This window comes from Girardinichthys multiradiatus, chromosome Y, assembly GCF_021462225.1.
Source record: "Girardinichthys multiradiatus isolate DD_20200921_A chromosome Y, DD_fGirMul_XY1, whole genome shotgun sequence".
Lineage (NCBI taxonomy): Eukaryota > Metazoa > Chordata > Actinopteri > Cyprinodontiformes > Goodeidae > Girardinichthys > Girardinichthys multiradiatus.
Window position 1 is genome coordinate 26,441,634 of NC_061818.1, and position 25,174 is coordinate 26,466,807.

Below are 25,174 nucleotides of genomic sequence, written 5' to 3' on the forward strand. Positions count from 1 at the left end.
GATTTTGCCAGCTTAGTCCTGCACATCATGCACATCTTTTTTTTGTCTATCTTTTTCACAAGCTTTATTTAGTTTGTCATAAGATTATTCGATACTAATATCAAGTGAGCAGGAAGTTGTTTTTTTCAGGATATATTTTTTTTTATTGCGGGAGTTTATTCCCCCACATTATTATTAGTGTAGTGTAAAGTCTACATGACGCATCGTGCGTCTCTGATTACGATTACAGCCAGTAGGAGAGGTCGCACGGCGCCGACACCCTGCGTCTTTAAGGGGACGCGGAAAAAAGAGGGCGTGTTTAGTCATTCACGCTACATCAGGAGGCATTATAGTGAGTTGCTGATCCTCATAGCAGTTGCACCGTTTGTGAGGATGCGAGGACAGCTACTGTAGAATTTCTCTAGTACCATAAAGACCGAACCGGGTAGTCTAACAGCGCTGCTTGGAATACAGAGAGCACACCTGAGCGCATTACATTTAATTCCGTTTGATGAACGCACCCCTACATTATTACTGAGCTGCTGGGGGCCTAGGAGTGGTGCTGCAGCTGTTTTTATGAATGGGATGCTCGGTAAGTCTGCACGCATTTTTCTTTTGAAAACATTGGCACCTAAACCCCCAGAAGGTAAACTATACCTTTGTAATCTGAGCATTTCTCTGCTCCTTTCACTGCTGCGGCTGAGTGCGGCTGCTTACGGTCAGCTGTTATTGTTCTGCCTGTGACCCACCCAGAATCAGCAGCGTTTTATTGTAACATGATCAAGCCTTTTTCCAGTCGGTGGCTAATCTCAGTATGCTCTACGACACTGTTTTGCTCTATAAATCTTTGTGGGGGAAGCAGATGTGGCTATATTGGAACATATTTATTTTTAAAATAAATTTTAGACATTTTATTATTTAGGTTTAGTTCTGTGTCTCTGTTTATTGCTTAACGCAAAATGCCTTAAAAACGTGTTAAAGTAAAAGTAGAAATAAAACCAAAAACATGCTTCATGATAAACTGACTTCCTGTAAAATGTCTGTGCTCTGAAACAAACTTTCGGAAGTGGAGGAACTAGACTTGAATCCAGTGATGGTGGGGGTAATTATAAGAAAAGGGGAAAGTCACATTTTCATCATCTTGCTGTGTTCTGTTTGTGTAAACAGTCGCTATCATCCCTGAAATCCCTGAATGATGGAAATGACATTTTTTTGTTTACCTACTGTTAACTTCCTCTTGAGGATGCTAATAAGGGTTGGTTCAATATTTGAACTTTATTTGAAATTTCAGTAAACTGATCAGGGTATGCTCAATTTACGCTGCTACCTGATCATGTTTTAAACAAATAATAGTTAAGAATCTTTTTCTTTGATGACTTGCTGTTAACTTCCGTTTCAGGATGTAAAAATGTGTTAGTTTAGTATTGCCTAGTACATTGAGCAGGGAAAGCCCAAGTTAAGTTAACATTACAGTACATGACAAATGTACGGTTGGTGTACTTAGTAACTACATTTCAGAATATTCTGGATTTTTTTTTTTCAATGCACAGCCAGATCTTTTCCCAATAAACTGCATGTACCTTTATGTTTTTGAAATCCTGTGTAATTTGGTTCATGCTGGCTAAATAAAGGTTTTATTGCAAATACAGTATACCTTGACTGCACCTGGTAATTTCCACTTTCTACATATTATGATCACACAGTATTTAAGGGGTGAAATATATTCTCCATTTGAACATTATTTTTCTCTTGGCTGTAGTAATTATCTCTTGTCTGTGATTCTTTATTGGTACAATCATTTGGTTAGTTTTGGAGTGGCAAAGACTTGCAGCTAGGCTTGGTTAAGAAAAGGTTATATTGTGTAAGATAGTGGATTAATGTAACAAATAACCTTGAACTGGTTCATTTTTTGAAAAAGTGAACTATGAACATGAACATGAGCTAGTTCATTTTCATCTGTATGAACTGAACTTTGAGCTAATTATGAACTGGCACAACACAACACACTATATTGAACCCTTCCAAAAAATCGCATACAATGCAATAACAAATTGCAAAGGTACAAGATGGGGAAAGGATAAAATTACCTGTGCTCTTTTAAGCCTGGGAATATTTCCAAACAGCCAAATTTGTCTTTTTTTGTAAGCAAGGAAAAAGTGCAGAGGCATTCTTTCAGTCAGCTGGTCAGCAGTGCACAGCAGTGGGTGGGGAAATGGGTAGCAATGCTTTACACTTTGTTTCTTAATGCTGCAGAACACTTAAGTCAATCAGGAATTTTTTTCTACTACTTCATCGCAAGAACTAAAAACCACAGAAATAGCATGATGTAAACCTCGGTGTGCCTCGATGCCTATAACCAGCCCAATAGACCCCGCTCAGGTTTGTAGGTCTTCGCTCCTTCATTACCACCCCAACAAGACCTCGCTTGTTTGAGGAGATGAGGTTAATGGTTCTGCGTTTGTGTGACAAATTGGGTGGTTTATCTTTGTTTTTGCAGCTCTAAATGTGACATTCGACCTGCTTAGAACAGAACAGGTTGGGGTTTTCTGAGATGTCACATTGTGTGGGTCAGTGTGATGGATCTAGGCAAACTAGCACACACCATCCCTGTGATTAATGTGCCATGGACTTGGTTTGTTTGGTCTTCTCAGAAGTCTCTTTAGAATACCTTAAGGTAGAAATGAGACATTTTCAAACAGCTTACTTAGGTTCTACTCTCTACTACCTTTGTTCTATCATTTACAAACCATCCAATTGCAAGAAGGACACTTGTTGCCACAAAATAAAATGTTATTCTGCTTCTGCTAACGTTGGATATGGTGCCAACCACACTGGTTTTTTGGCCACAGCACAGCTCTCAGTCTCCTGCTGTCTCATTTTTCAGGAAAAACAACCTAACTGTAATTGTGTTTACAAACATGAGCAAATTTGTGCACATATTCAGCATTACGAAAATGCAGCTATGGTAGCAGTGGAGTGAAACTGTGTTTTGTGGTCCCTTTTAGTATATGGTCATGCACCAATGTTTGAACATGTTTGCAGTTTCAGGCTTATTTTGCGTAATGTGTGTCGCCTGTTCAGCCCTTTCACATTCCAGGAAATACCAATGTAAACTTTTTTTTTTTTTTTCTTAATCTTTTTTCCAATCTTGGATTGGTGGATGGGGTTGTTTTTTTTTTTTTTTATTGTAGAGATAAGCTCAGCTTTGCTTATGGCTGTTCTTGATGTTGCCCACATACTCTTTTTTTATTTATTATTATTCTCTGCAAATTATTCACAGGTCATTAAAACAGTAAATATAAAATTGAAATTCTCTCAGCAAGTTTGTTTTGTGATGTAAGATAAGACCCCTTTTACCTTTTTACAATTATGCAACCATCCAAACATTAAATATTTTGGATTGCTCCATTTGTCCTCTGTTTGACTTTGTTGTTTGTTCCTGTATCTTTTGTTTGTCTACCTTGTTTTTCTGGGCTGATCCAGCATGACCCCTCATGCTAGAGTTTGTTAGCTGCAGGAAATGTTTCTTCTCTGATGTTGTCCCATTTCCTTGTTACTTGATGTGGTTTCTGCTTGGACTTCATGTTACTGAAGAACTAGACAATTGCATCAAGGTCCTTGTCCTGTGGATTCGCTGATTTTCTGGGCAAACTATGTCAAACTTGGCCTTTTACCTCATTAGTAGGACTGCACCATAGTAAGAAAACATGAAATTTTGATATTGTTGTTTAATGATGCGATGACAGTGTCTGTTGTGGTTTTCTTACTCTTCTTTGTTTTTCCATCATCACAATTTGCCCACTGCTTTCTGTTAGCATGTTGGTCAGTAAAAGCTCTGTCCGGTTGTGACATCAAGGAGAGTGAAAGTAGATCCAACGTGTCAAATATATAATGTTGACAGAGTGTGTTAATGCATGTCACTGTTACATACTGCATCCAAGCAGTCTTGTGCAATTGCTATAATAATCATACAAATACTAACATACAAATAAAGGCTGCAATTGGATCTAATATGCAGCTATTCTTACTACTTTTGGAGGTTTTCTGGTTAATTTTACAGAACAAAATAAATATTTTAATTAGTGTTTAATGGGTAACATGACAGATGGTGCTCCATAAATTGCATAAGTGCTGAACACTTTTGGTTTTTGATGTATTACAAAAATTGTTGGTGGTAAGCAGCTTCTTGACTTACCTTGAAGTAAATACCTGCACCAGGGGCATGCAGAGAGCAAGGCCAGCTTAGTGTGAATAAACTATACATAAAAAGCTTTTTCGGCTTGTAATGGTGTTGACTGAGTGTTGTAGTTTTACTTTGAGGAATTAGATTTAGTTTAAATTATATTGAAATGTTATTTGGGTAACCTACTGGCTGCACCTGTTTAAAAACGGTCTGTATTTGGTATTTTTAAGCCATCCTTTTAAGATTAAAGACTGAATCAACTTGGGTGGTCCTGGCTGTCACATGAAGTTAAAGCAGTAGATTAGTATGTTTGAAGACAGGTTCTGTTAAAAGGTATTAGGTAGATAATATCATACCTGCAATAGGTACGGGGGTTGGACAATAAAACTGAAACACCTGGTTTTAGACCACAATAATTTATTAGTATGGTGTAGGGCCTCCTTTTGCAGCCAATACAGCGTCAATTTGTCTTGGGAATGACATATACAAGTCCTGCACAGTGGTCAGAGGGATTTTAAGCCATTCTTCTTGCAGGATAGTGGCCAGGTCACTACGTGATACTGGTGGAGGAAAGCGTTTCCTTATTCGCTCCTCCAAAACACCCCAAAGTGGCTCAATAATATTTAGATCTGGTGACTGTGCAGGCCATGGGAGATGTTCAACTTCACTTCCATGTTCATCAAACCAATCTTTCACCAGTCTTGCTGTGTGTATTGGTGCATTGTCAGCCTGATACATGGCACCGCCTTCAGGATACAATGTTTGAATCATTGGATACACATGGTCCTCAAGAATGGTTCGGTAGTTCTTGGCAGTGACGCGCCCATCTAGCACAGGTATTGGGCCAAGGGAATGCCATGATATGGCAGCCCAAACCATCACTGATCCACCCCCATGCTTCACTCTGGGGATGCAACTGTCTGGGTGGTACGCTTCTTTGGGGATTCTCCACACCGTAACTCTCCCGGATGTGGGGAAAACAGTAAAGGTGGACTCATCAGAGAACAATACATGTTTCACATTGTCCACAGCCCAAGATTTGCGCCCCTTGCACCATTGAAACCGACGTTTGGCATTGGCATGAGTGACCAAAGGTTTGGCTACAGCAGCCCGGCCGTGTATATTGACCCTGTGGAGCTCCTGACGGACAGTTCTGGTGGAAACAGGAGAGTTGAGATGCACATTTAATTCTGCCGTGATCTGGGCAGCCGTGGTTTTATGTTTTTTGGATACAATCCGGGTTAGCACCCGAACATCCCTTTCAGACAGCTTCCTCTTGCATCCACAGTTAATCCTGTTGGATGTGGTTCGTCCTTCTTGGTGGTATGCTGACATTATCCTGGATACCGTGGCTCTTGATACATCACAAAGACTTGCTGTCTTGGTCACAGATGCTCCAGCAAGACGTGCACCAACAATTTGTCCTCTTTTGAACTCTGGTATGTCACCCATAATGTTGTGTGCATTTCAATATTTTGAGCAAAACTGCTCTTACCCTGCTAATTGAACCTTCACACTCTGCTCTTACTGGTGCAATCAATGAAGACTGGCTACCAGGCTGGTCCAATTTAGCCATGAAACCTCCCACACTAAAATGACAGATGTTTCAGTTTCATTGTCCAACCCCTGTAGTAATCCAGATTAGATTATTTTTGAGGCCGAAACTAATGGCAAGTCTGAGAAGGGCAAAAAAACCTGACTTTTACAATCTTTAAACAATTGCACTATTACAAAACCCATAGCAGTTTATGCAAGTGATGTTTCTTTAACATTGAACTGCCACATTATAAACATGGGAGCTGGAGGTTTGAGGAGGTGTGATAGTAATAATCTTTTTATGTGAAACTATGATGTCATAGTGGTGTATAACTATATGTTATGGATTTTTATCACTACCCCACTTTTGTTTTAGCCAGTTACTCTGACAAGAAAAAATGTATTTATTCTCAGTGAGTTTCAGACAGGATGGATATAGGGTTGGTTGCGGAGCCTATCTTCCTAAACAATCATTGGCTACTGTGTAAAAAACTGCCCAATAGAGAAGTGTTGATGGTTTTGAGGTTTGTTAAATAGTGTTCACAGAAAACATTGCTTTGACTTTTTTTAAATTGGACATTGCAAGTGAGAACTGGTTATAACTTTTTAATAAACCCTCCATTAAATGACCATTTAGGATCCAATTATTACCTTTTAAAAATCCCCCCCATACAACCAAGAGACACCAAGACTGAGACACAAAATTGTTCCTCGGTGTGAAACAAATACCAACCTAAAACATAAAGATAGTAACTAGGTCGACCTTCTATCACCTAAAGAACATCTCCAGGATTAAAGGACTAATGTCTCAGCAGGACCTTGAAAATCTAATTCATGTGTTTAGTAGAATTGATTACTGCAACGGTGTCTTCACAAGTCTGCCTAAAAAGTCAATCAGACAGCTGCAGTTGATCCAGAACGCTGCTGCCCGCGTCCTCACTAGAACTAAGAAAGTGGAGAACATCACCCCGGTTCTAAAGTCCTTACACTGGCTCCCTGTAGCTCAGAGAATAGACTTTAAAATACTTCTGTTAGTCTATAAATCACTGAATGGCTTAGCACCAAAATACATTACAGACTTGTCAGTGTATCAACCACCCAGACCTCTCAGGTCTTCTGGCTCAAATCTACTCTGCATACCCAAAACCAGAAACAAACATGGAGAAGCAGCTTTTAGTTCTTATGCTCCACTAATCTGGAATAAACTGCCAGAAAACTGTAAAAGTGCTGAAACCCTAAGTTGCTTTAAATCAAGATTAAAAACTTATTTGTTTAGAGTGGCCTTTGAATGTGTTATCTAAACATTATTAGTTAAGTTTTCAGTCCAATTTTCCTTTTCATTTTATTATCCATCATTCTATTCTCTTTATTTTTTAATTACCTCTGTTATTTGATTTTCTGCATCATTGTAATGTTTTTCCTTATGTACAGCGCCTTGAATGCCTTGTTGCTGAAAAGCGCTATTTAAATAAACCTGACTTGACTTAAAAGAGACATTGCTGCTGTGAACACAAAATACAGGAGCTAAGCAAAATGGAAACACATGGTGAAAAGAAAGCTATTTGTGTCCTTCTATATCCCAGATGACCATTATTTTAGCTGTCCTCATTGGACATTTAAAGCATGGTGTGTTTTTTTTTGTTTGTTTTGTTTTTGTAAAGGTAAGATCTGTCAGCATAATTTTGGAGGTTTAAATTAATCTGTTCCAACTTGCACAATCACACAGAATTTGATTGCAAATCCACTTTTCTTTCAGTTTAGCTATAATTCATTATGCATCCTGCATTAAGAGCAGTTTTTAGGCGTATTGTTTGAGCATTGGTCACTCATCCCTGCAGCTTATTAAAACGGAGTGTTAATGGAGATATGGGCTATGTTTGTTTGGCCAGTCCTTCTGTAATGCACAATGATGGAGTTAATCCGTGTTTACACTGGGAATGGACAGGAAGGGCAGGCTGATTTCCGGAAAGATGGGAGGGTTTTCTACTTCATTTTCTCCCTGCCCTTCCTGTGTACATTGTCCACAAACATTTTTCACTTTTAATGTAGGTATTTATGTTTGTGCTGATCAGAGATAATGGCAGTGTTGGGATGTAAAGCATTGTTTGGGAGTACAAAGTCATTGTAAGGCCATAAAGGTGATGCCCATCAGTCAGGTTTAACATACAGAGTGCATTTTGTTCTTGAATGTGACCAGCAGGAATACAGAATTGTAGTCTGCTGTCAGTTTTTCATGTTGTTGGTGGAAAAAAGTTGTCAGTTGCATCACTGCCGAAGATGTCGAAGAGAAGGAGGCAGAGAGAGATGCAGTCTCATGTCCAGAAGTTTTGTTTGCTGCAAATGGAACAGAGACAAGTCATCTCCTCTCAGGCCTTAAAGGCCAGTTGATACACATCTAACTGACTTGCTTTAGGGCTGTTTTCTACCAGGAGCAGTTTCTCTAGTCAGAGCTGCTTGCTAGGGTTGTAATGAAACACCCAGATTCAAAGAAGAGATTGTTGCTACTTAGGAACAGCATCTCCAAACCACTATTCTGCCACAACTGTGTCTGACCGTGGGGGTATGCATTTTGCATATAAGTATTTTTATTTTTGGATGGCAACTGAACAGGGCTTGTGAAATGTCCACAGCTTGGAATATTGGAATCCCAGACATCATTTTACTTTACCACATTCTCCAACTCCTCTTGAGGAATCCAAAGTAAGCACGAACCGGTATGAGATTTTCACCATATACAGGTCCTTCTCAAAATATTAGCATATTGTGATAAAGTTCATTATTTCCCATAATGTCATGATGAAAATTTAACATTCATATATTTTAGATTCATTGCACACTAACTGAAATATTTCAGGTCTTTTATTGTCTTAATACGGATGATTTTGGCATACAGCTCATAAAAACCCAAAATTCCTATCTCACAAAATTAGCATATTTCATCCGACCAATAAAAGAAAAGTGTTTTTAATACAAAAAACGTCAACCTTCAAATAATCATGTACAGTTATGCACTCAATACTTGGTCGGGAATCCTTTGGCAGAAATGACTGCTTCAATGCGGCATGGCATGGAGGCAATCAGCCTGTGGCACTGCTGAGGTCTTATGGAGGCCCAGGATGCTTCGATAGCGGCCTTTAGCTCATCCAGAGTGTTGGGTCTTGAGTCTCTCAACGTTCTCTTCACAATATCCCACAGATTCTCTATAGGGTTCAGGTCAGGAGAGTTGGCAGGCCAATTGAGCACAGTGATACCATGGTCAGTAAACCATTTACCAGTGGTTTTGGCACTGTGAGCAGGTGCCAGGTCGTGCTGAAAAATGAAATCTTCATCTCCATAAAGCTTTTCAGCAGATGGAAGCATGAAGTGCTCCAAAATCTCCTGATAGCTAGCTGCATTGACCCTGCCCTTGATAAAACACAGTGGACCAACACCAGCAGCTGACACGGCACCCCAGACCATCACTGACTGTGGGTACTTGACACTGGACTTCTGGCATTTTGGCATTTCCTTCTCCCCAGTCTTCCTCCAGACTCTGGCACCTTGATTTCCGAATGACATGCAGAATTTGCTTTCATCCGAAAAAAGTACTTTGGACCACTGAGCAACAGTCCAGTGCTGCTTCTCTGTAGCCCAGGTCAGGCGCTTCTGCCGCTGTTTCTGGTTCAAAAGTGGCTTGACCTGGGGAATGCGGCACCTGTAGCCCATTTCCTGCACACGCCTGTGCACGGTGGCTCTGGATGTTTCTACTCCAGACTCAGTCCACTGCTTCCGCAGGGCCCCCAAGGTCTGGAATTGGCCCTTCTCCACAATCTTCCTCAGGGTCCGGTCACCACTTCTCGTTGTGCAGCGTTTTCTGCCACACTTTTTCCTTCCCACAGACTTCCCACTAAGGTGCCTTGATACAGCACTCTGGGAACAGCCTATTCGTTCAGAAATGTCTTTCTGTGTCTTACCCTCTTGCTTGAGGGTGTCAATAGTGGCCTTCTGGACAGCAGTCAGGTCGGCAGTCTTACCCATGATTGGGGTTTTGAGTGATGAACCAGGCTGGGAGTTTTAAAGGCCTCAGGAATCTTTTGCAGGTGTTTAGAGTTAACTCGTTGATTCAGATGATTAGGTTCATAGCTCATTTAGAGACCCTTTTAATTATATGCTAATTTTGTGAGATAGTAATTTTGGGTTTTCATGAGCTGTATGCCAAAATCATCCGTATTAAGACAATAAAAGACCTGAAATATTTCAGTTAGTGTGCAATGAATCTAAAATATATGAATGTTAAATTTCCATCATGACATTATGGAAAATAATGAACTTTATCACAATATGCTAATATTTTGAGAAGGACCTGTAGAAATCTTGAGTCAAAATACCACAGTCAGTCAGTGTAATTTAAAAATCACTGTTACCTTTAGGTGATGAAGTTTGGTTTCACAAAAATGAGACCAATTGAGATTTTATCTGTCTTGGGAAATAAAATCATACAATATGCCATTTTATTAGCGTTGTTTTTAGTAAAGGTTTTATACATTTCAAACCTGTCTAAATGACCTACAACCAGTACAGAATACTCCCCTCCAGGTTTGACTAAAAGATATATTGGGATTTCATGGTTTGTCAAATTTCAATGTTGTATAATGCGAAAAAAGCACTGAAAATGCTTCCTTTTTTGTGTTTTTACAAGTAAAAGAACCAATTTATGAATCTCAAACTGTGTTTTAAAAATCTCTGTTCGCTTCAGAATTATCCAGATCAGGCTTGACCAGAACCTAGGATTAAATATGGACAAATGCAGTCTAGACTAATTAAAAAGCTGTGAAATAGCCCTTCAGTTTGGGTTGTATTAGAAGCTCAGAGGCAGATGCTAACAATGGCACCATTCATGACTGGTTAGCCAGTTGTATCACAGTGTTTACATTTTGTCCTTTGTTATACGAAGTTCCCAAAAACCAGCCACACAAATGATTTAAAAGTTTCTGGATGCACCTTCAATGATTTTTCTTTTTTAATCCAGTATTGTTGACGAGCCAAAATATTACTAATAGTCAACTCTGTCAACAGGGCAACTCGAGAACTACTTACTTTCTTACATCAAAATAATAATTTCAAACAAAGTGCCAAGTTTAAAGCAATCACCCTCATATTCATGCAGCTGGACCCCATGAGACTTTACTTGGAGGAATATTGTGCCATTCTAATATCACATCTTGTGCAGCAAATTTTCCTCACACCCCTACTTCTGACATCAAATGTTCTACTCACTAACTATAGGACAGACTCTAAATTGGAAATTCCCAACATGAATGTAAATCCAGTAACCCACACATCGTTGGTGTCAGAATGCTCTAAAAAATCTTCTGTTCTTTCATCATTACAGAGCAGAGCAAACTGCTAAGTGTGACACTACATTAGCATAAAACTCTGCCTGACTTCAGCTTCCTAGGTATAAGTGAGCAGAAAAAAGAAAATACGCATGTTGGATTTTATAAGGTTTAGTCTGTTTGGAGAAAATATTTCTTCCTCTCACCATACTCTGAGGGGAATGTGTCTTGAGCAATGACGTTGGTTAATTGCAGGCTGTCTTCACGTATGGCTTGCATGTATTGTCTGTACTTGCTTTTGTGGGTTTCTTGTTTGTAGCCTGGTTTCCTCACTGTCTAGCGACCATCCTTGGTGGTAAAATCAGTAATGCCAAGTTGGCTAAAGGGGTGACTGTGAATTTGCAGGTTTGTCAATTTCTCTGCAGTATTTATGACTTGCATGCTACTCAATAGGTAGTCTGCCTCTGGGCCAATGTCAGCCAGTGTAAAGCTACAGGTGGCTCAAAACTGTTGTTTTTGTTTTGCTCAATTGTTGTCTTTTCCTCTTAGAAAAGTTATCTACATTTGCAGCATTTCCTGATCTAAATTAAAATGATAAAAAAAAAATATATCAAGCTATGCTTCAATCATTTAAACACCGCTTGAGAGCAAATACAAAGTCAGAAACTATGTTTACATTCAGCACCTCTTAATTCATTTTCATTACACTTTAGACTGGAAGGTTCAATGGTCATAATAAACATTGGAAAATTACAAAAAGGAATGTGCCCATATATACTGGGTTTTAAGTGCATTAGCAGAAAGTCTTTGTGTTAAATATCAGCTAAAATTAGAATATATTCTGAATAGCGTCTGAGTCAGTTAACTAACTATACAGAGGACTGCCTCAATGTTTGAACTCCATGAACAGACGTTGGCATAACTGGCAAAAGGAAAACCGATATGCAGACAGAGACAACAGTTTTTGCAAATGCAATACTTCTTCCATTCCTCAAATGGTCCATTTAAGCAATGGCTAAGCTTTCGCTATTCTTTCATGTAAGGAGGGCTTGATTTCTCAATTGACCACAATGTTTTGCACTGTATTTATCTCTAGGGACATCATCTGCTTGATGTCAGTTGTTCCCATTTTGTCTGATTGAGAGATGATGTGATTTCCACTGATTGTCCTGTGGCTGCTCCTTTCTTAATGAAATATTCAGGCCTGCTAACTGAGTTGCAGGAAGATGGCATCTACTGACAGACCAACAGCAGCAGGTGAGACTGGGGAGCATCTTCTCCTGATCCAGATCAATAAGTACTGGTGCCCCCCAGGGGTGTGTTCTATCCCCACTCCTCTTCTCTCTGTACACAAATGACTGCACCTCATCGGACTCGTCCGTGAAACTCCTTAAGTTTGCAGACGACACCACTGTCATTGGACTGATCCAGGACGGTGATGAGTCTGCATACAGACAGCAGGTGGATCGGCTGGTACATTGGTGCGGTCAGAACTACCTTGAACTGAACCCACTCAAGACTGTGGAAATGGTGGTGGACATTCGAAGAACACCACCCCCATACACCCCCTTCACCATCCTCAACAACACTGTATCGGCCGTGGACCACTTCAGGTTCTTAGGAACCACCATCTCTGAGGACCTGAGATGGTCTTCACACATAGACACTGTTCGAAAGAAGGCCCAGCAGAGACTGTACTTCCTGAGGCAACTCAAGAAGTTCAACCTTCCACAGGAGCTGCTGGTCATCTTCTACACTGCCGTCATTCAATCTGTCCTGTCTTCATCCATCTCAGTGTGGTTTGGCTCATCCACAAAACAGGACAGGTCCAGACTGCATCGAATAATCATGACTGCAGAGAGAATAATCAGAGCTGACCTTCCCTCCATCCAGGACTTATACAGGTCTAGGGTCAAGAAAAGAGCTGCCAAAATCTCTGCAGACCCCACACAACCTGCACATAAACTGTTTAGAGTTTTACCTTTAGGCCGCCGCTACAGAGCACTGTTTACTAAAACCAGCTGCCACATAGACCGTTTCTTCCACCAGGCTGTTTCTCTGATGAACATTCAAGTACAGAACAACAGCATACAGATGTTGCAAATGCACCTTTTCTATTAGATATGTGTATATTGTACATTGTAAATTGTAAATTTGTATACTCTGTAATGCAAAAACAGAACGAAAGAGCAAAGTGTACCGGAGTCAAATTCCTTGTTTGTATGTACGAACTTGGCAATAAAGTTGATTCTGATTCTGATCTACTAGAATACATTTGTCTGCTTTATTACTGGTTTGTGCCTTTCTAGCCTTTTACTGAACATAGCTCTTGTCGGTGAACACCACTGTGCAACACTAACAAATAAGATGTTCAAGCAAGCAGGTTCATAACGAAAGACAATCTTTATACAGGGCAACCCCCCTTGAATGTCTTTGAGCATCAGGTCATGCTGTCCTCCATTCAGGTCAGTGATTATAAATGATGCACTAATGCAGTAGCCCTCTTCTTACAAACAGAAAAGTATGCACATTATGAATGAAACTGCACAGAGAAGGCATCAATACCTCATTCTGGAAATGGAGTAGAAGTCAGGTTCAAGAGTTCCTCTGGGAGTAATCTTTTGTGTATTAGTATTGAGCAGTCTGACTAGGAGTATTGACAAGAAGTGAAAAGTCGTGAATGTCTTAAACATGAATTATTCTGGCCATCAATACTTCAACATGAACTTTTTTTTACAAGGCCAATAAACTTCCAATCCTCTGTGTTTTTTATACTAAAAAGCTATTAAATGTTTGTGTATGCCTGTTAATTAATGGTGTAATATTTGACTAATAGCTTAATTCATCATTCGTTGACTTAATTTGATATATATTCATTCTGTGCTGTTTAATCTTCACAGCTTTATGTGGGTTACTGTTCAGGGAAGGGAGTATAGTGAGGTCATTCATCTGAAGTAAAGGAATGCATAATAAGTGCCTGAATATTTACTTGTTTTGTAACTAATAAAAGTTGAGTCTCTATCAGATTAAGCATGAGCCAGTATGATATTCTTACAGTGTAACCTCAATGTTCTTATGCAGTTTTGAAAAGTCTGAAAAAGTATGGGATTTGCTTTCATGATTTTCTCATTTGGGATAAATATGGAAAAAAATAAGCATAGAAAAAAAGTTTAATTTTCCAGCCTGTTTTTCTTTCTCATATTTACTAAGGTATGCATGTCTACTAATGTTTAAATGCAGTAGTTTTTATATTAATTTATTAATTAGAAATGGGTTTTCTTTCATTTTTCCAAATCACACCTTAATTTTAACATTTTAGCCATCAATATTTTGTTATTTGTGTGACTTATTGAATGCATGCTTATGCAGAAATCAAGTAAGTCTCTGGATTACTTTATATTATGGTTATGGCATATTTATACACGTAAGTAGAGCTATTAACAATATTAATGTCAGGAAATTTCATTAAAAAACAAATACTGCCCTAAACCTTGACATTACACATAAACATCAGTGTCAGCCTTCAAGATGCTTTGCCAAGTTTGTAATGCGATCATTGTTCAGGTTGCAGCTGCAAGGGAGGGTATGGGTTCTGTGATTGTGTGTCTAAAGCGCTGCTCTTCAGAATTTTGGGCCAACTTGAGAAGATGAAAACTACTCACTTTGTATAAATTTTGACATAAATGAGTATCTTAATAATTTGTTTCACTTTGGTTTATATCAAAATGTTCATTATGACGTCCCAATTTTCAACAATGAATGCCTTTTTGCCATTTTGGTCTTTCTAGAGTAACAGGTAAGTACTGCCAACTGTAATTTTAAAACAGTGTTACCTCCAAAAACCTATTATTGGAGTTGCTTTACTTTCCACACCATGATTTTCTTTTTTTCACACCATGATTTTCTGTGTTTTTGCAATCAAAAATATTTACAAATTTGCAAGCAAGAGAAAACTAAAGTAGCCTTCTTTCAGCACACTTCACAACAGTGAGCAGCAAAAGGTTGGGGAGGGAGAGCACAGCTTTATTTATTCTTTCTACACTTGTACCTTCTCTGGGTATCTAATCAATAGGATTTTATTGGCTTTGTAACGGTAGCTTTTTAGACCGTGTTTTACTTTAATGCAGGCTTATACTAGATTATTTGTAGACAAGTTAGCCCCCAAAGTGTACAACTGAAGATATTATAGATGTGTGATACGTAACCAGAACCAATGTTACGTTCCAGTGGCATAAATACATATTGGAAAGGCAGACTAAAATATAATTTTTGCAAATAGATATGAAAAGAGTACTGAAGTGATGCTGGTGGAAGTTTTTGAGTCATTCCAAGTGCACTTGTGTTTATCATGGTCTCTATGCATGCTTGCGCTGCTGCTTCCTCTCTAAGCAGTTGAGAAATGCCACATCCACATCAAGGCAGTTCAGCCGACCTCGCAATCTGTAGTTATCATTCAGAAGGGCTCATGATACTTTTTTTGGGTTAGGGTAAGACCAGGTTCGTTTTTGACAGGCGTCAAAGGATGCAGATGTACCTGAGTCGCTCTTCCATTTGTGTTCCTGTTCCCCCCTCATTCTGGGTCTCCAGTGGGCTATGCTAGAATTGGATCATGAGTCTGTTTATAAAGTCAAACCCCCATTTTGACTCCCAAGGCTATTACCCAGAGGTTTCCACGCTTACTACTGTCTTCTCAGACCTAAGTTTTTTTTGTTTTTTTTTTTTTTGCATTCACATACATTTAGTTGTGGATGCCCATTCTTCTTCAGAAACCGCCAATACTGTCAACTTCATCCAATAGCGACAGGGAACAGGTCTCACTGCGTGAGGCTCCTGAGCTTCTGGATGGGGTTTAGAGTGAGCTGACGATAAACAGCCTGTGTGATGGCATGCTACATGTTTTTTTTTTTTTTTTTTTTTCTGCCAGAATGTTCCTGAAACAGGCTCCATTGAGCTTTTCAGCTTGATCTTGGCCTGCGGCTGAGATGGAGGAGTGGGAGGCAAGTTTTCCCCTTGTACCCGCTCATTTGATCAGCTTTTTGTTTTTCCCCTTTTATGCCACCCAAGAGAAACTAGCCAAAAAACATGCTTTTTTTTGTTGCTGGGCGTGAAAAATATTCCTGTCATTATTTTCCCATAATAAGACCAGAAGGGGCTGATTCAATAATAAACATGTCTCTCTGAAAAATAAATAATCATGTTTGTGTTTCCTGGTGAAGCTTTCACAGTTTAGGGAAAAGTTGTCATATCATCATCCAGGCTCAGTGAAAAATGCTTGAATCTGTCATTTAAATTAATTCCATGAGGGCCAAACAACAACATAGATGCAGCGTAATGAATTATAACACAAGTTGGTAAAAAAAACAAGACATGTTCTGTGTGCTTTATGAGTATGAGGCCTGAAGCCATCTGCAACCTCTGACAGGAAATGCTGCTGCTTGCTTGCTTGCTCGCTTGCTTGCAGCAGATTGTTTCTATGGGAACCAAAGCAGGAAGAGAAGAAGAGGCTCATCTGGTAGCGGCGAGGGGGTGGGGACAAAAGAAAGAGGTCATTGCACTGAAAAGACTGCCGGAGCATTGCACAGTATCCTAGTGGCACCTCTACCAAGAACTGGCCTTTGCTTTGATCTGTTTTGAAAAGCTTATCTTATTAAAATCCAGAACCGGTGATTACTTTTTTTTTGTTGTTTGTTAGTATGACAACATACAGACAAAGCAATTCCCCTAGGCCGCTTGCATATTACCTTGGAATCCCTCCCAGAAGATAGGCATACATGTGTTTTTATTTTATACATGTCTGTGAAAAATACTTTCATTTGATCTTATGAACACCTTGCCATTACTCTGTTTATGTGTTTTTTTTTGTTTGTTTGTTTTTTTATATTGAATTGGGTAGTTAATAAAAAGCCATGCCTCTGTTCTCAGTTGCACCACCTGAGGAGGAGGAAGTAAGCGTGTCTGGCTGCTTGCCAGCGGCGAGGTCTTCTCTGTCAGGGCTTTTAATAATGCATAAACACTTTCCATAAGCTGTCACTTAAACCTCCAGGGATTTACACACGTTTATTTGAGAAGACGATGGATATGAAATATTGTAGGTCATGTCTTTTGATCATAAGTCACCATATACCGCCATATTCCACATTATTATGCACTGCTTCAAAAGGTTGAGCATTTCTTCCTAAATACAAGGCTCAAGAAAAAGTTCAAGGGACAATAATATTTTTGGTATTAATCACCCTTGAACTTGTTGTTCTTTTGTCTAGTAATATACCCAAACTTCAGGGTATTTTATTATGATTGTATATGATTATCAACACAAAGTAATGCTTTTTTTGTGAACTTGAAGAAAAATGTTTTATGCCGTTCTCTTTCCAGTGTGGATGATTGATTGACTAGTGAGACAGTGAGCTGTCCAAAGCTTGGTATATTGTTTAATTTTTAGGACACTAAAAAATAGGCCTCCTTTAAACTACTCCACAACTTTCTCCCTGACCTATCTGCTGTGTTCCTTGGTCTTCATGGCACTTTATGTTATCTAGCAAACTTGGTATGCCTTCGCAAAAATAGCTGGATTTATACCGAGATTAAATTGCTCACAGGTGCACTCTGTTTACCAATTAAGTGACTTTTGAAGGAAGTTGGATGCGTTTGCTTTTATTTAGAGTGAAAGGGTAGAATACAAATACAGGTCCTTCTCAAAATATTAGCATATTGTGATAAAGTTCATTATTTTCCAAAATGTCATGATGAAAATTTAACATTCATATATTTTAGATTCATTGCACACTAACTGAAATATTTCAGGTCTTTTATTGTCTTAATACGGATGATTTTGGCATACAGCTCATGAAAACCCAAAATTCCTATCTCACAAAATTAGCATATTATTAAAAGGGTCTCTAAACGAGCTATGAACCTAATCATCTGAATCAACGAGTTAACTCTAAACACCTGCAAAAGATTCCTGAGGCCTTTAAAACTCCCAGCCTGGTTCATCACTCAAAACCCCAATCATGGGTAAGACTGCCGACCTGACTGCTGTCCAGAAGGCCCCTATTGACACCCTCAAGCAAGAGGGTAAGACACAGAAAGACATTTCTGAACGAATAGGCTGTTCCCAGAGTGCTGTATCAAGGCACCTCAGTGGGAAGTCTGTGGGAAGGAAAAAGTGTGGCAGAAAACGCTGCACAACGAGAAGAGGTGACCGGACCCTGAGGAAGATTGTGGAGAAGGGCCGATTCCAGACCTTGGGGGACCCGCGGAAGCAGTGGACTGAGTCTGGAGTAGAAACATCCAGAGCCACCGTGCACAGGCGTGTGCAGGAAATGGGCTACAGGTGCCGCATTCCCCAGGTCAAGCCACTTTTGAACCAGAAACAGCGGCAGAAGCGCCTGACCTGGGCTACAGAGAAGCAGCACTGGACTGTTGCTCAGTGGTCCAAAGTACTTTTTTCGGATGAAAGCAAATTCTGCATGTCATTCGGAAATCAAGGTGCCAGAGTCTGGAGGAAGACTGGGGAGAAGGAAATGCCAAAATGCCAGAAGTCCAGTGTCAAGTACCCACAGTCAGTGATGGTCTGGGGTGCCATGTCAGCTGCTGGTGTTGGTCCACTGTGTTTTATCAAGGTCAGGGTCAATGCAGCTAGCTATCAGGATATTTTGGAGCACTTCATGCTTCCATCTGCTGAAAAGCTTTATGGAAATGAAGATTTCATTTTTCAGCATGACCTGGCACCTGCTCACAGTGCCTAAAACCACTGGTCAATGGTTTACTGACCATGGTATCACTGGGCTCAATTGGCCTGCCAACTCTCCTGACCTGAACCCCATAGAGAATCTGTGGGATATTGTGAAGAGAACGTTGAGAGACTCAAGACCCAACACTCTGGATGAGCTAAAGGCCGCTATCGAAGCATCCTGGGCCTCCATAAGACCTCAGCAGTGCCACAAGCTGATTGCCTCCATGCCACGCCGCATTGAAGCAGTCATTTCTGCCAAAGGATTCCCGACCAAGTATTGAGTGCATAACTGTACATGATTATTTGAAGGTTGACGTTTTTTGTATTAAAAACACTTTTCTTTTATTGGTCGGATGAAATATGCTAATTTTGTGAGATAGGAATTTTGGGTTTTCATGAGCTGTATGCCAAAATCATCCGTATTAAGACAATAAAAGACCTGAAATATTTCAGTTAGTGTGCAATGAATCTAAAATATATGAATGTTAAATTTTCATCATGACATTATGGAAAATAATGAACTTTATCACAATATGCTAATATTTTGAGAAGGACCTGTAATTGCAACACTTTCTTGTATATTTTCAAGCCAAGATTATCTCTTCCTGACACAAAGCTATGTGATGCATATTCATTTCTTTACATTTTAATATAAGCAGAATGAAGATCAGACTTTTTGCACTTTATTTGGGACATGTCTTTATAGACTCTGTAATCTTATTTGCATTTTTAGCATCTTTGTATAAATATTAGCACATTAATTTTACTAAAGCCATTTTAAATTAACACTTGAGCAGTGACTTGTTCTTGCTTCTCAATTCAGCAAGGGAAAATAAACTACATCAAAGCTCTTTAAAACTCAGTTTTACCATGACATTCATGACCAAAATGAGTGAATATTATCTTTCAGGCCACAACAGTAATTGACTGCTCTTTACTAATTATAAGGTCATTATCTGAGAGTGTGTGCGTGAGGTGCAGTCAAGGTTCAGCTTAACGGGTCAGTCCCAGTGGCCCTCAGCTATCCTTTTCTGATTCCATGAGGTCTGTGGTTGGTGTTTTGCCCTCACTCATAATGCTGTTTTCACATAAAATCCTGTGGTGCTCTTCCATCCATTTTACTGCATTTGAGCAGCTATTTCGCAGAGATGAGGGGGGAGCCCTGCATATCATTTTTGGGTTGTTTGATTGCTCCAATCCTGCAATTAGTGGAGCCTTTTTTTGGTTGCAAAATTGGATGATTATTTAAGTTTGTTTTACTGCAGTTTAGAGATGTTTTGATCGGGTATTTTAAGGTTTTGATCCGATCTTATATCAGAATTTAAACATTTGCTGATAATTTCCTAATCCAGAGCACTTTTATTCAAATTGTGTTGTTTTTGTCCTTGTGTTGTAAGCAAATATAAAAAAATCAGGCACCATCAGCTGTACTGGTGCATTTTGTGTCCATTATTGAGTTATATTTTTAAAATGTATAATTGCATGATGGGCATCAGAACAAATTATCATATCATGTCAATATTGACATGGCGGGGGGACAAAGAACGTCACAACATGTATGTAGTTCAAAAAGGCCGCAGCCATCAACTGCTTAGATTTATTAGGGTGTAAATGTTGGTAAAATGGTTTGAAAAGCCAATGCATCCCTCCGCAACAATAAGATCTTTTCTGCCGTGAACAATATTAATCAGCATTGGAGCCATAACCAAATGCAATTTTGAGAGACTAAAAGATGGCATAAAAAAGTAGCAACTTCCTATTCTAGGCAGACAAAGTAAACATCTCATGATTTATTATAGCTGTTTTTTTAAACTATTTTTATTAGTGATTTGCACATTTAGCATTGTTAGCATTGATTAGCAGTCTTTCTGTCTAATTGCTAGCTTGTGAATATTTGTACCTTCTGTTGAAATCCTGAAATTAGGTTTCCTGTTGTTGCTTAAGCTTCTTGATGCTTCTTTGTATCACATTTTGAGATAGCTACCACTATGCTTAATATTTGCACAAAACACATAACAAATATCTCAGAAGAATGTGAGGCCGAGCGTCAGAGTGCTAACCATGCATCTGCAGACTGTCCACTGTCTGGGTGCCTCTGTAACAACTTCTGCCTATATGTTTAAATTTTAAGTAACCTAACAAAATAAATAATAATAGACCTGGGTATACACTACCATTCAAAAGTTAGACACACTTTCTCATTAATGGTTTTCTTTATGTTTTTGACACTTTCCATTGTACATAGATTCCTAGTGAAGACATCAAAACTGTGAATGAACACATATGAAGGAACAAATATGTTTTGTATTTTAGATTCCTTAAAGTATCTGCCCTTTGCTGTGATGACTGAAATATTAACCTCTGGTTGTCTCTCAGTGAACCTCTGGGAAGTTCTTTCAAGACTCTTTGGAAAACCATTTCAGGTGACCACCTCATGAAGCTCATGGAGAGCATGGCAAGAGAGCAAAGCAGTTATCAAAGCAAAGGGTGGCTATTTTCAAGAATCTAAAATATAAAAACATTTAGAGTTATTTCACAACTTTTTTTTTTACTATATAATTCCTTGTTTGTTGATTCACAGTTTTGATGCCTTTGGTGAGAATCTACAATGTAAATAGTCAAGAAAATAAAGAGACCCTTTTAAGTGAGAAAGTGTTTCTAAAACTTTTGACCAGTGTTGTATATTTGAAACACTTGTTTGTATGCAATCTATGATACTACATTGTGTCTTTAACTTACGAGTGAATGTGTGTTTTTGTTTGTTTTTGGTCCTTTTTGTGGCTGGTTAAACATCCCGAATAAAATAAGTCAGAATATGACCTGCAGGGACATATATTATGGAGTCTGGATTGGTGGATGGATCAGTGGCTTCATCTCCATATCCAATCTAAAATATCAGGATATCAGGATCTAGTCCAATACTGATATCAGATTGTCCCCCTCTCTACTGTTGTTGATCGAAGTAGTTATCCCTCCTTGTAATTTTGTTTTATTCCTGTTTTTTTTAAGGTTTCCAGGCTGACTGGAGTTAAGGAGCACCATTATTCCTTCCAAGGCTCATAAAGATTGAAGATCTGGACCACCTCTAGCTACACACCACCATGCCAATCTTAAAGCAGCTACTCTCCACCTCTTCCCAAACGAAGCGTCGCTCACGTATGGACTTGACCAGGGAGATGATCAGTGCTCCCCTTGGTGATTTTCGTCACACTATGCACGTAGGTCGCAGCGGTGACGCTTTCGGAGACACGTCTTTTCTAAGCACACGCTCTGGGGAACCTTCCCCTGAGACAACATCTTTCCCTCGCTCTCCTCGGACCGGCCTTTTGGCACGCACCTTTAGGAGCAGCAAGCGCTCACAGTCGGTGACCAGAGTGGACCAACAGAACGATAGCAGCTTGATGATTCCTGGAGGGTCCCCAACATTTGTTAAAAACGCCATGTCCCTGCCTTTTCTCAATGACGAAAACAGAGGGAACAGCATTGAGTCAAAGAGCTTGTCTTCAAGCCCATTTAAGCAGCACAGGGAGCTGGATTGTGGGGGAGCTGCAGCAGCAGCAAATTTACTCGAGCTGCAAGAAAAAAGCTTTGGTGAACTGACGGAGCTGCCGGAGAGCTCCATTCACTACGGAGGTGGAATGAAGCACGCAGAATCGGTCATGTCGTTCCATGTCGACTTGGGACCCTCCATGCTAAACGACATCTTGGATGTGATGCAAAAGGAGGAAGATGATCTTGGCTACGAGGAAGGCAAGAGCAGTGAGGGCCGTGCCTCGCCAGCACTTAGCAACCACTGTGAGGAAGAGGATGAGGAAAAGCAGGATGAGGATGAAGGTGGTGACCAATATGTGGAGGCAGAAAAAGATGCAGCAGAGCATCCAACCCACTCTACTGATCTGAGGGCTGAAGATCAAGGTCCTTACACTCCAGAGTACACGCCTGAAATACGTCCCAAACACCTTCAGCATCTAGACAGCTGCTCCATGTCGAGCTCTGGCTCTGCTGCAATGGATGAGAAGCCAAACTACCAGAATTACGCAGGAGACACAGACAGCGCTACCTTCAGTGCACCACCTGAGGAGGAGAGCAACTTCTCCTCTTTCTTGGAGGATGAAGATGATGAAATCCACGTATAAGAGTTCAGACTCAAAACCACCAAGCTCTAGAAGACATTTGGTAGCATGGATTTTGATTTAGAGCAGCATGACAAAGCTGTATTGGGCACCTGTGGGACCAGAAACCTTCAGCTTTTTATGGCTACAAAGAAAGTGTGATTACCCCTTTTAAGATGTGGCCAAATCCATTCACCAGAGCGCCTTACCCTTTTGAACACTGACATAATTGACATGGATGAGGAGGGCACTGTCTGAATACATACTATTCCAGAAATAAACTGTGAGGTCTGGTTGAAAAGAAACTAGTTGAAGGAAAAAAAGCAAACTTAACTCAGCCTTTCAATCTCTCTTTTCTTACTATCACACCCCCCATCCCACCCCGTGCCGTGGGACATCATGCGGCCTGAGCTGAACAGAAGGGCTCTGTCACAAGCGGACCACTGGTGGGTGTCTTGTCCCAATAAAGAGAGCTGTGTTTGTGACTGGAGTGCTAGGCCCAGCATCAATCCCCTTTCATCATAAAATATTATGGCAGAGCTACAGATCTGTCAGACTTTTCACCCTTATTCTCACCTATGTAACTCAGGGTCCCTGCAACGCTGCCTGAAGGTAACCATCTCCAGCTTGCAGGACCACAAAGCCTAAACCGAAATTCTGTTGTTAGTCTAGTGGATGCCATGCGGCGCAAAGTTCAGTCAGGGGGGAAGCTTTAAAGTAATGCTTTTGGGTCACTACAAAGAACCTTGTTATCACAGGAAACCAGGGGGTGAAGAGTAACGTGTGCCACATTCTTGGTTGTCTTTTTATCTCTTGTTCCATTTAACACAGTGTTTTTTCTTTTCTTTCAAAATGATTTTCATCACAAACTTCTGCATTCCCTCCACATTTGTTTGGCTTTTCGATTTGACTGCAGACTGGTTAAAAACCACTTCCTTCCTTTTTTTCTTTTTTGTTTTACATCCGGGCGACTGCCGTGCTACATCTTAACCGTTAAAAAGTGAGGCTCATTAGTCAACCCCATCACTACACACGGCTAGGGCTTCATGATTAAAACGCAAGTGTGCTGGAATGTAAAAGTAAACCAGACACTACTAGGATCTGTAGTTTTTGTAGAAAAAAAAAACTCTTCCTCTCTTTTTCTGTGTTCGTTTGAAGCACGGATGAAAAAAATGCCTCAGCCAGCGATAGATGCAAGAGCATTAAGGAGAAGATTGCCGGTTTTATGCAAGTTGCACCGTCATTGCAGCTTGGCTCTACCTCTTGCATCATCAGATCCATGGGGCTCTAGCTGACTTGTGCAGATTGATTTCTCTGCCTTAACTGAAACTGACAGATGTGCCAAATTATAATATTCAAGGCCAAAAAAAAAATCATTTTGTGAAAGTTTTGGGAGAGCCAGTTGAATATGTTAGTCTGTCTTTTCTGTATAATCTTAATTTAGGCTTTTTACAGTGAAAAGATTTAAGAAATAAAATAAAGGGTGATTTAAAAGGAGATATCTTGCAGAAAAAAGGAGGTGCAGGATGAGTTTGCAAAACTGGATATTTATCAGTTACACACTACGCAATGTAATTAAGTCTTTCTCATTTTGTGTGAATGAGCCGCTGTGTTTTCTTTATTCTTAATAAGCCTTACTGTTTTCTGTACTGTATATCTTCAACTTTTTTCCCTATATCACCCAAATTAACCTATATTTTTCAATAAAATAAAACCACAATAATCTTTGCTCTTGTGTATTTTGTTTGTGAAAGTACAGTGCCTTGCAAACATGTTCGTAACCTTTTCACGTGTCAACTTATAGCCACAATCTTCAAGATATTTTGTGGGGATTTTATGTGATTGAACAAATGAAGTAGGGCTTAATGGGGATGTGAAATGAAGATGATACCTGGCTTTAAAATGTTTTACCAATAACATTATTCCTATGTCTTCTGCCTCCAAAGTCCATACCACCTTTTGATGAGGTCACAGCTTGAAATCCTTTGGGGTATGTCTTTACCAGCTTTGCACATTTAGAGACCAAAATTATTGTTCATCCTTGCAAAATATTTAAAGCTCTGTCAGATCGAACGAAGAGCTGTGAGCTTTTCTTACCCGTTGACTCACAATCAGATTTAGGTAAGGACTTTGTCTCGACCATTGTAACAGATGAACATGGTCTGATCTAAACATTTTATACTGTAGCTCTGGCTACATGTTTAGGGTTGTTGTCCTGCAGGAATGTAAACCTCCAGCCCCATATCAAGTCTTTTAGAGCCTTTAACAGAGGCTGTGGATCATCCAGGATTAACACAAACCTCTTGCCATCAAG

At 39.7% G+C, this 25,174-nt stretch overlaps 1 protein-coding gene across 1 annotated transcript; it reads left to right on the forward strand.

Moving 5' to 3' along the window:
• The first annotated feature begins 225 nt into the window (after positions 1-225).
• On the forward strand, positions 226-24,583 carry LOC124864219 (cdc42 effector protein 4-like). The gene is made up of 2 exons (XM_047358905.1): positions 226-571; positions 21,758-24,583. The coding sequence occupies exon 2, from the start codon at positions 21,850-21,852 to the stop codon at positions 22,882-22,884; it is 1,035 nt and encodes a 344-aa protein (XP_047214861.1). The 5' UTR covers positions 226-571; positions 21,758-21,849; the 3' UTR covers positions 22,885-24,583.
• The last annotated feature ends 591 nt before the right edge of the window (positions 24,584-25,174 follow it).

Coding starts and splice junctions, on each gene's coding strand:
- LOC124864219 (XM_047358905.1), top strand. CDS start 21,850: ATGCCAATCTTAAAGCAGCTACTCTCCACCTCTTCCCAAACGAAGCGT.